At 55.0% G+C, this 11,992-nt stretch overlaps 1 protein-coding gene across 1 annotated transcript in view; it reads left to right on the top strand.

The window, feature by feature from the left end:
• Positions 1-577, top strand: part of IGSF21 (immunoglobin superfamily member 21) — a gene marked incomplete at its 5' end in the record, with an annotated part of 28,674 nt that extends 28,097 nt beyond the window's left edge. The window contains one exon of the mRNA XM_014449483.2: positions 453-577. Within this exon, the coding sequence (XP_014304969.2) occupies positions 453-577 (125 nt within the window). The remainder of the gene's footprint in view (positions 1-452) is intronic.
• Between the last annotated feature and the right edge of the window lie 11,415 nt (positions 578-11,992).

The following is an 11,992-nucleotide window of genomic DNA, read 5'->3' as shown; positions in this document are numbered from 1 at the left end:
GCCAGGGCAGCTCCTCCTGTGTTTTTAGCTCAACTTCCTGATCCCAGGGACACATGTCCAGCCTTGACAATGGGGCTGTGCCTGGGGCCCGGGACCACTCCGGAGGGTAGTTGGGAGCATGGACAGCTGGCTCTGCTGGGGCCCTTCAGACTGCCCTCCCCAGGATTCCCCCAATCTGGGCACCACCCCAAGGGACCCAGGCACTGCTCCCAGGCCATCAGCCCTCCTGTCCCCACACTGGGCCCATCTCACAATTCAGAATGGAGGCCCCCAGTCCTGGTCCCCACTGGAGGGTCCTGATGGCCACCAGGGACCCTGCCCCCAGCCCAGCAGGCCCAGGGCAATGAAGGGGTCACCTCAGGTGGGACAGGTGGCCGAGCTGGGCTCGGATGCAGTGCCTCCTGAGGCTGCTGGCCCCTGTGAAGCTCCGCTATTCCCAGGCCCCATCAGAGAGCACCGCGGTGGGTCTGCGGGCTCTGACCTGCTCCCTGCGCCCGGCACAGGTTCCGCCTCTGGCCCTGCTGGTGTCCGGCTCATCCTGGTGCTCGCCCTGACAGTGGTCCTGGAGCTGACGTGAAGGCTCGGCCCGGCCCCCGCCACTCCACCCGGCACGGACGCCTCTGCGATCGCTTTTCATTTCTTTTCTAAACTATTTCCAGTCTTGTTCTTAGTCTCTTTCTGTCTGTGTCTTGGCTTCTTCAGTCGGTTTGATTAAAACAAACGGAACGATTTTCCCCACCTGGGTCTGTGGCTCTGTGTTCTTCATTCGTTCTATCATGGCAATGGGTGCCTCCTGGCCTCCAGCATCGGGACAGGCACAGGGTGGAGGGAGGTGACGAAGGAGATGGAGCATGTGCCTTCCTGGATGAGGGGCGGAGATGCAGCTCAGTCTCGTGCACATCCTAACAGCCAGGAGTGGGGAGTAGCCAGAGACGTTCAGGAAATTAAAGGTTCCTCAAGGCCAGGTGTAATGGTCAGCTGTTGCCACAATAATGCTGCATAACAAACCGACCCACGTCTCAGTGGCCTGCGACAACAAGCATTTATGATTATGTTCCTATTCAGGACGAAGTGGTAAAGCTGATCCAGTCTGGGCTCAGTGGGCCCCTCTGCTTCAGGTGATGAGGAGAATATTCTCAATTCCTGTTGTTCCTAAATTCCTGGCTAGCCTCCAGGCTGTTGGGCTCAGGTCTCCTGCAAGGGTGTTTGCTCTGGGCTAAAGGTGCAGTGGCTATCTGACATTTGGCCATTCAATGGTAGATCACCAAAGCTAGAGAAAAAAACAAACCATGCAGCCACCATGAAAGCATCTGCCTGTCATGTCCATGACCACTCCTTTAGCCAAAGTAAGTCACGTGGCCAAGGCAAACGTCAATCAATCAAGGTCACATGTAAGTCAGGGGCAGAGGTTCCGGAACTTTCTAATCGATCACCAGAAGAGTCCCCATGCCACTCAGTGATTAGCTCTGGGGGAAGAATGCGTCATTGGCAGGGCTGGGTTGGCCTCTCGGAGCTGTGGCCCAGACTTGAGAGTCACCAAGGAGAACCCATGAAACACTGTACTAATGTCTGGAAGGGAGAGGCTAGCCTGCAGGAACACATCAACCCCAGAGTCTTACTGCATCCGCACAAGGAAAAGTTATCTGTGGCTATGAAAAGCCCAAGGCAGATTGGACAGTCCTCTTTCACCTATGGCTACACCAGCTGGAACATGTGGCTCCTAGAATCTTCTCCAGGCCAGAGGAGAAGGGGGCTACAGGGTCAGTGCAGTGTGCAGAATAACGGTTCCCCAAAAAGATATCCACATCTTAATCCCCAGAATCTGTGAGCATGTTACCTTACATGGCAAAATGATGTGATTCATTTCAGGGTTTTGAGGTGGGGAGATTGCTCTGGGTCATCCGATTGAGCCCAGTGTCATCACAAGGGGCCTTATAAGACGGCAGAGAGAAGGCACGAGAAGGGGAACTGTGACAGCAGAAGCAACAGATTGACAGGGTGGTGCGAGGAGGGGGCTGCGAGCCAGGGCAGGCCGGCCGCCTCTAGAAGCTGACAGAGGCAGGGAATGAGGCTCCCCTGGAGCCGCCAGGAGGAGCTGGCCCTGCCAACACCTTGCTCCACAGTCACCTCCAGGACTCCAAGGAAATACATTTGCATTGTTTTCAGCCACTGAGCTTGTGGTAATTCCTTCCAGCAGCAATAGGAAACTCATAGGATATTTTTAAGTGCCAAGCCGAGTGGTGACATAGATCACCTCTGCCTGCATCCCATGATCAGAGTAGTCACATGGCCCCAACCTAGCTGCAAAGGAGGCTGGAAAATGCAGTCTTCCTGTGTACCGGGTGAGCACAGTGCATCGGGTCTGCCAAGGAGAGGCACAGGCCGGAGGAGCCAGAGGAGCCAGAGGAGGGGGTGCTGGGAGGAAGGCCCTCACCTGCCTCTGCTGCCTCAGAGGGCCCTGGGCCTCTCCGTTCCCAGCCAGGACATACATGACCTCACTGAGCCCTCTGTGCCTCTCCCAGTCCATGCAGATGTCCCGGGGAATTGGGGCCCCTGCCTACAGAGCCTCCAAGGCCCCGACATACCAGGCTGGGAGTTGAGCAGTGGCTCTGTCCTCTTGTTGCCATCACTGCCCCTTGGCCTCTGCCCAAGGCAGGACCTGGATGATCCATTCAATTAACTTCCACCTTGATGCCCACATCTCTAACTCCATAACTTTTCCCCGGAATTCCAGACTCGATGTCCAACTTCCCACTGCTTTCCCCTCTCCCATTGCATTTCCAACTTCATGTGGCTGAAACCCAACTTCTGATTTTCCCCTTGCAAAACATGGTGTTTCCCCTTTTCAGGAAATGGTGCCACCATCAACCCAGCTGACCAGGTCCAACATTTAGCTGTTCTCTTCTATTCATCTCTTTCCTTCACCTCTTCACAGCCAATCAAATAGCTTGCTGACTTTGCTCTCAAAGCTCATCCTGAATTCACTGGCTTCTTTCCTTGTCCACTGCCACCACCCTACACAAACCTACCTGTCACCTGGAAACTGCCTCCGCCTCCTGTTTGGTCTTCAGATTGCCTTCTTGCCCCGCCCCCACCCCCAATAATCTGGTCCCCCACAGCGGCCAAAGAGATCCTTCTCAACATAAGGCATCCTACGGTGCCAACTCAGAACCCTCCAATGGTTTCCCACCTGCCATAGATTCAGTGTCTGTGTTCCCCCCAAATCCACACGCTGAAACCTAACCCCCAATGTCATGATATTAGAAAATGCGGAGGTCACGGGGGTGGAGCCCTCATGAATGTGATTAGTGCCCTTATAAAAGAGGCCCCAGAGAGCTCCCTCGCCCCTTCCACCACGTGAGGACACAGCAAGAAGTTGGCAACCTGAAACCTGGGAGAACGGGACCATGCTGGTACCCGGATCTGGGACTTCCTGCCTCCAGAACTATGAGAAATAAATTCCTGTTGTTTTGAAGCCACCAAGTCTGTGGCATTTTGGTATAGCAGCCCAACCAACTAAGACACAGAAATAAATCCAAACCCCTTATAAGTCCTACAAAGCCTGCTGGCTTTGTCTTGTTCACACTGTCCTGGTTCGTTCGTGTTCTTCTCTCTCTCTCTCTCTCTCTCTCTCTCTCCCCCCCTGCCCCCTTCATTCACACACACCTTCCCATTCCTCAGACTCTTCCTGCCTCAGGACCTTTGCTCTGCCTGTTTCCACTGCTTAGCATTCTCTATTCTCTTCCCCTTGGCTTTTGCAGGGCTGACTCCTCCTTTCCATTTATGTATCAGCTTAACTATCCCCTCCTCAGAGGGACCTGCCTGACCACCACGCCCCTCTCCCCATCACGCCATCCTAATGCCATTCTCTGCAGAGAACACGTCACTAGCAGATGCTTTTCCTGCTTACTTATTTATTGCCAGTCTCTCCCTTCCCCTTGGCCAGCATGTCAGCCTGTGAGTGTGGGGACCCCATCTGCATCCTCCACTTTTGCATCCTCGGCGCTTAGGCCAGGACCTGGCACGTGGCAGGTGCTCACCATTTATTAAATGAATGAGTGAGCGAGTGGGCACCTCCCGAGGACATGCTAAGGGCCAGGCTCTGTGCCAGGCATCCAGGCTGCAGGGGTGAGTAGGAGGTGCGCTCCACCCTGAAGGAGCTCACAGCCCAGTGAGGGGAGGACATTTACCCCACCGACCGAGGAACTGCAAACCGCCACGGGCGCTCAGCACAGAGCCTCCCCAGTGCTCTAGGGATCCATTCCTCTGCGGTAGGGGTGCAACGAGGGGGTCAGAGGAGGCCACGGAGAACACGTGACATGTGAGCAGAACTTTGAAAGAAAACGGAGTCTGACCAGGCAGAGGAGGGAGGAGAATATTCTAGACAGAGAGAACACCAGCAAAAGCCTAGAGGCCGGACAATTTAGTATACATTTAGGGGGAAGACAAGTTGTTACATCAGTGCTTCTGACAGCACATAAATTTACTCAACAAATATTTATTAACTACTCACCATGGGCCACGCTTGCAGTGTGATGGATGCTGCACATTAAGTAGGAACACTGTCATATGGCTCTTGTATCAGTTATCTATTGCCACAATGGCGCTGTATAATGAACATCCCCAAAACGGAGTCGCTTAAAACAACAGCTATTTATTATTTCTCATTAGGTTATGGTCAGCAGCCAATCCGGGCCAGGTTTGGCCTATGGAGGCTGGGCTCCCCCCCTACCTCCCCTCCCCACCCCCTCCACCGCCCCCCACCCCCCATTGCATCTAAGTCAGCTGCTGAGCCAGCTGGGGTCTGGCTGGTCCACAGCGGCCTTTGCTGAGGTGGGTCAGCCCAGCCCCATCCAGTCTCTCGTCCTCCAGCAGATGAGCCTGGTGAAGACAGAGGGCCAGGGAGAGCTGGAGCACGCACTCCCTCGTGGCCTCAGGGAACCTGCAATCCGTCACCTCCGCTGCATTGTTTCGGCCAGCCCAGCGCAAGTCATAAGTTCAGCCCAGATTCGAGGGGTGAAGAAATAGATGGCGCTTTTTGATGAGAATAGCTTGGAAACTCACATGGCATAATGTGTGGATACAGCGGGAGGCAGAATTAGGGCCCATTTTTTGCAATCTACCTGGTACAGCAGCCCCACATTCTGAACTTGATGTTCTAGGTTTCCCACCCTCCATGTTCACATACCCTCATTTAAACGGAGAAGCCCAATGACTCCTCACAGCAATTTCTCTTCTAAAAATATAACAAATCAATGACCCATTCATTCGATGAATATTTGCCTATCCACATTTCGCAAGTTGATAGCAACACTGACGCAGATGATTTTCAAGCCTTGAAGGCTCTCAGATATGCACCAGTATAAACACCCAGGCCAGATCAGTATGCGACAACCACACAGCACCGTTGGCCACCTCAACCTACTTCCTGCTTCCCCTGCTCTGTCTCACGTGAGCCTCCTGCCCCCTCTGCTGCCCACCAGCAATCCTACCTAAGCCTCTTTCACACAAGGATTTTGACTGTTTTCTGGAAGGAATAAAAAAGGATTTGTTCCCTCTCTTTGCCTTAATAGAGGGAAGCCCATGTAGGCATGAAATTGAAATTGCTTTGCCCTATTAACATCATAGTCATTGGGCTCCACTGACCCCGAAGGTGCATTAATATCTCAGCAGCGAGTGGATAAACCACGTAAAGTGGCAGCGAACACACCCGGAGAAAGCCAGCTGAGGACCACGGTGGATGGGGCACTGAACGTGGGGATTCTGTGTCCGGGCAGGCTGGAGAGCAGGCTTCATTCAGCCTGGGATGGAAGGGACAGGGAGGAATGACGAAAACAGAGCCCAGCCTGAGAAGGGAGATGGGTGCTTCCTTCATTCATCCACTGGCTCATTCACTCAGCTGATGCACTCTTAGCACCCCTGGCCTGGCTCTATGCCAGGCAGGGAGGCCTAGAGACAAGCTGGGCAGAACCTGCCACGGAAGAGCCCCAGATCCGTCTGGAATGACAGACAGAGGGGAAAGGATTGAAACCCTACGCAATAAGCATTGAAGGAAGAGTGAGAGAGAGTTGGGTCACAGAATGGGTGAAAGGTTGTTCTACCTGGAGAGGCCAAGGCAGGCTCCCAGGAGGTGGGGACATGCAGCCAGGACTCGAAGGCTAGAAGGGGGCATCGGAGTCGATGCTGCCACCTTCACAGTTTGGCTCCAGGTCAGTTCAGAAGCCTCAGCTGTCTCTCGGGCACCCGCCCAAGCGCTGCAGTCGCAGGAGAAAGAGGGTCTCACGTTCTGGTCGAGTTTGCATTGTCCCCTGAGGCACATCCTGGCTCAAAGGCAGTCCAGCCAGATGCCTGGTGGATGGCCTGGGCCTGACACCCAGTCCTGGTCCCATGGGAGCTCCAACTCTGCCCACTGCTCTTACCAGCACAAGCCAGGCCTGTCCCTGTCCACCATGGGTTGACACCCCCTCTCCCCCAGGGACAGGCTCACCCTGGGATCAGACATCTGGAGACAGGAGGGTCCTCGGAAGGATTTGAAGATGGGGGATGGAGGGGACAGAGAAGGGGTCCCTTGGGAGAGAGATTCTGGAAGAGAACTTTCCAGGCCATACAGAGAGGTGGGGGGAGGGGGGAGCCAGTCTAGACACAGAAACAAAGAGGGTGAGATGCAGAGAGACAGCAAGGAGGAAAGGAGAGAGAGACCCAGATGGAGCGGGAGAGACCGGCCTGCAGCCCTGGGGAGGTGGGGCCAAACCAGGCCAGAGCGGCCCTTCCGAAAGGCACTTAGGCTGTTATGTCAGTGATTGCGCCCTTGGCCCCCTGTGGGCACGACGGCCCTGAGTGATGGGTGGAAGGAAACGGATGTGCAGAATACATGCACTTTTCCAGAATGGGCCTCATCACCAGTGGCAGGCCGAAATGTCAGCACACACGGCAGAGCCCGGGCTGCCAGCTGCATCAGACCTGTGACAGAGCTGCCTGGCAGCTGCCTGGCCTGCCTCCCCCTGCTCTTCTCCCCTCACCTCCCTCCCCTGCCCCAGGCCGCCATTCCCTCCAGCCTCTCATTCCATTGATCCTGGAGGGGCACAGACAAAAAGCACTCGGGAGGAGTCCTTTTCTAAATTGGGGTCCCCACCCCACCTTCTCAAACTTGACCTCCCCCCCCCCCGGACCTTCCCCCTCTGACAGCAGGGACAGGCCCTCCCCACGTCCCTTAAATCCCAGGCTGTAAGAGGAGCCAGCAGCGTGGCCAAGGTCAAGCACACCGGCCGGCCGGCTGGGAATCCAGCTCCACCATTCACTGTGTCTTGGCGACGCGGGCGCTTTACTCAGCCTCTCTGTGCCTCTGCTCCCTGGCCTGTCACATGGGCAGGCCGGTGCCCACGGCGCTCATCGGAGAATTAAATGAATGAATAGATGGGAAGCTCGGAGAACAGGCCCCGGGACATTGCACGTGCTCAGTGTCAGCTGCCGTGTGCTCGCTGTGCGACAGGGAGGCAGCTTGGGTGGGAGGCTGAGAACCACGGAAGAGGCTTGGAAGCCGAGTGGGCGGTTCCAGAGCCTCCTCGCTCAGTGTGCTCCCAGCATCCCCTGGGAACTTGCTAGACCTGCAAACCTTAGGCCCCACCCCAAGCTGCCAGATCAGGATCTGTGTTGTAACAGGGTCCCAGGTACCTGGGTGCCCGGTTGTCTGAGGAGCCTGCTCTTGGCAGAGGAGGCCGGTTAGTGGCGCACTGAACTGGTTCTGGTGGGAGCTTCTGTGAAGGGTAGCGGCCCTGGCTGGTGAGGACGGCCCTAGGTTGCCAAGCCCTTCACTTACCGCACAGTGTGCAGGATACGTCAGCCCTTAAAACAACCCTGCACCCCACTTTCCAAACGAGGAGATAAAGCTCAAAGGGGCTGCGTTCCTTGCCCAGGGACGAGCCCTCCGTGTGAGGCATTGCCAGGGCGGAAGTAGGTCTGACCACAGGGAGCAGGGCCAGCAGTGGGGCTGGAGGGGCGCAGGTTTGGAGGAGGCTGGGCCCCCCGGGAATGGAGGCTGCGAGACATGAGGGAGGGGGCACTGTGACACAAGCCAGGGGACCTTGGCCTGCACAAGCAGAGACTCAGGAAAGAGAACCCAGAGGCCGGGAAGCTGATGCTGGACCAGCTGACCTTGGAGGAGGAGGGACGTGCCAGTGGCCGTGCCCAGCAGGTCTGGGCGCAGGAGAGATGCTGATTTGGGACCCTCTGCCTTGAGAACGGCCAGCATTCATGAAGCACCGACCGCTTGCCCGGCTCTCCATCCATCTCACTGGCTCTAGGAGCAGATGTTCCTTACATTATGGATGCGCAAGTAGAGGCTCAGAGAGGTAAGCTGTTTGTTTACGATCACACAGCTTACAGCCACAGCTCTGAGGTCTGCGCCCACAGCCGCCTGGGTAAAGAGCTTGCCATCTCTCCCTGGTACCAAACCACAGGTAATCAGGGCTTGAAGTGGGTTCCCCCGAAAGCAGACCTTGAGGGGGACAGGGAGTGGCCCAACAGAAAAGGCAGAAGGAAAAGGGAGGCCTGCTCTGCAGAGCCTGTGTGGGCTGCAGGAGGCCCGCCCTCCCCCCAGCCTCAGAGAGCAGGCTTCTTCCTTCCGGCTGAATCAGGACGGGTTGCCGCGTCTCGGTCAGTACAGCCGCTGGGAGAGCAGAGGCCGGGCAGCTGCCCAGGCTACAGCAGGTTGGCGGCAAAGTGACGACCAGAAGGCAGGATGGCTGACCCCAGCCCTTTTTCTAGAAATGCACTCAGTTGTCTGCCTGGTCGAGAAAACATTAACTCAGCCTTCGGAGCCCCCTCTCATCCCTTTGGAGCCATGCAATCTGCACTGGGGAAGGATTCCAATACAGATGGCGGGGGCGGGGAGCATCTACGGTGGGGAGGGCCTCCCCAGGGATAGGGTCGGGTCCACGTCCTGTGTAGAGGCTGAGGCCTGAGCCTGGTGCCACTTCCTGGGGATGGGAACAGTCTACCAGAGGAGGTACCCACCCTCAAAGACAGTCACAACCTCCACCTGCATCACCACTCCCACCTTCAGGCACTCTGAACTCTGTTCTGGGGGCTCTGGCCAGGGTCCCAAAGAGCCCAGGTTTTAAATAGCAGCTAGCCTTGCTGTGAGCCTGCCACCGTGTTCTTTTTTCTCCGTTTTTCCTAAAATATATATATATAGTGTGTGTATGAGACAGTGTGTGCATGAGTGAGTGAGTGTGTGTGTGTGTTGAGGTTGTTCCTGGGGGACTATTAACTAAGAATAATTTATCCAAGAAATTTGTTATGTTAGAATTACCAATTAGATATGATTATAACTTACCCTGGCTAACACTGCACTACTGTTGGAAATCTGAATCCCATTAAAATCTAATTAGCATATATTAAGTCGAAGGCGGTTTTACTGCAGTGCGCCAGCAGGTTTGAGCCACGCCGGGCACACGGGTTTGCCGCCCACTTCAGCACGCGGGCCACGTTGTTCACAGGGCCCAGGTGTGTGCCAGGCTGCCTCCGGGCAGCTTTCCTCTTACTAGACTGGGACCAGATGGCCCATGCCTACAGAGGGGCAGCTCCGAAAGTGGACGTGACGTTCGAGGCTGTGTTCCTGGATGGGCGGCCAGGATCCACGGAAAGGCATTGTTGTGGTTCACACAGTCCGGGTGCTCTGGGCTAAGGGGACAGGGACTGATTTTGGCAGCCCCCAGGAGCCAGTTACCTCGGTGACTGAATGCCAGCGCCACAGAATGTATCCCTCCCTGGGCTGGAGGGCATGGCGGGTCCGGACGTGAGGGCGTGGCTGCTATGGCGTCATACCTAGCAAGCACCTGGCACAACAGCAAATGTTTATTGAGCTAGTACAGTGGGGCTGCAGGCTCTACTTCCTTATGATTTTTCTTTTTAATATATTTTTATTGAATTCAGAGAGGAAGGGAGAGGGAGAGAAACATCAATGAGAGAGAATCATTGATTGCCTGCCTCTTGCAGGCCCCACACTGGGGATCAAGCCCAGAACCCGGGCACGTGCTCTGACCAGGAATCGAACCGTGACCTCCTGGTTCATAGGTCAACACTCAACTATTGAGCCATGCCAGCTGGACATGTTCTTATTCTTAATCCTAACGAAAACTCCAAGACAAAAGTTTATGCCCATTTTATACGCAATGAACCTGAGACTGACAGAGGTTAAGGAACTTTCTCGAGGCCACATAGCCACTAAATGGCAGAATCAGTATTTGAACCCTGATGGCTTTTCTGAAAAGTTGTCTCTCCTACAACCTGTTTGGGGATGAATGAGGTCCTTCGTCGATGTCCAGGCCAGGCCTCGCCACTGCCCTCCTCTGCCAGCAGGGGGCGGAGGTGAGCAAGGAGGGAGCTCAGGGCCAGCCAGGCTGTGCCAAGGGGTGTCACCTACAAGGTCCCTAGGGAACATTCCAGGTGGGGACTGCGGCCCCAAGATGCTGCTGCAGATACAAGCTGGATGCAAGCATCCCAATCAGTGGTCCTGGGGATTTTTTTAGGGGAAAAGAATCCTTCTTTAGGGTACAAAGCATATTGAATGCAGATTAGATGGTTGTGCAGCACATTTTCTCCCCCCCTCCCCCAACCCCACCACCTCCCAGGTGATGGGACTTCCCCTTCCTCGTCCTGTTGATGTTGGACAGGGCCCTGGCTTTGGCCGAGGGGCTGTTAGTGAACCCACCACGAGTGGGCCCTTTAAATGTGATTACTGTGAGCTTGCTCCCCATTGGTGCTTCTGCCGACCATGGGGACGTGCCTGAGTGCCAGGTGCAAAGATGAGAGATGCCTGGGTCAAGGCCAGCCTAGACCAGCTGGACCATAATTAAAGAAATAAATGCCACTGAGGGACCCTCCAAAGGCTTTACAGGGCAGCTCTGCTCCCCAAGCCCCCACCCACCAGTGGGTGCAGGAAACGTTGGAGCAACTCCCACTGCCCCAGCCTCGGGGCTGAGCTGAAATTGCCAATAAAGGAACAGCTTAAACCTCCCCTGGGCTCAGCTTAAACCAGGCCTGGGACAGGCAGCGAGGCCGAGATCTGGGAGGAGCTATGCCCGTGCCCTGGTCACCTGAGGGCACCAGCCAGCAGGTTTCCAAACATAGAAGACGACGGAGGAGAAGGCGCCGTGTCAGGTGCTGGGGCTGCCGTCACAGAGCTCCACGCACTGTCCCATGATCCCAAAGGGTTGTGCCCTTTACAAACTCTGCCTACACAGCAGTGAGCCTGAGCCAGCGACCACCGCACACCGCAGCACGGAGGAGCCGGACAAGAGGGTGAGCAGGAGATGCAAACAGGAAGGAACGCGTCCTGTGATCACCTGCGCACCAAGTTCAACAATGGCCCGCGTGAATCTCTGCCGTCGGAAGCCAGACCTCATCATGGCTAGTTACCCTGGGAGGAGGGGAACCTTGACTAGAGCGGGTGCTGTCATTCTCACTCTTCGTCTGGGCCTGGGTGCAGAATTGGGACCATTTTGTGCAGATCCATTGAGCTACACGCCCTTTTTAGTTTAGTTAGTAATATCACACCAATGTCACCGTTCTGGCTGTGGCGGGGCTCCGTGGCTGTGTCAGATGTCACGGAGAAAAGCTGGGTAAAAGGTACTGGGAACTCTGCACTATTTTTGCAACTCATTGTGTCTTAAATCATTTCAAAATAACTTTTTTAATGCTATAAAAAATAAAATAAAAAAAACAATGAAAGCGAGACATTTTATCTTAAGGTTTTCGTACCATTTTCAGCCCCGGAAGAGTTGCAATGAATTTTAAATTAAAAAATGAATAAAAAAGATTTATGCCCTTTTCCGCGTGTATGTTATACTTCAATTAAACGTGGAAAAAAAGGCTCTGCCAGTCTCTCTGAGCTTCTGCAAAGAGAGGAGGGAAGCGGCAGAATACAGATCACAGGCCTAGAGTTCTAGGTCCCCTCATTCATTATTCGGAGGGAACGGGGACGGGAGCACTG

This window comes from Myotis lucifugus, unplaced genomic scaffold (assembly GCF_000147115.1).
Source record: "Myotis lucifugus unplaced genomic scaffold, Myoluc2.0 scaffold_1212, whole genome shotgun sequence".
Classification (NCBI taxonomy): domain Eukaryota; kingdom Metazoa; phylum Chordata; class Mammalia; order Chiroptera; family Vespertilionidae; genus Myotis; species Myotis lucifugus.
Note: the sequence above shows the minus strand (reverse complement) of the source record. Positions and strands in the feature narration are given on the sequence as shown.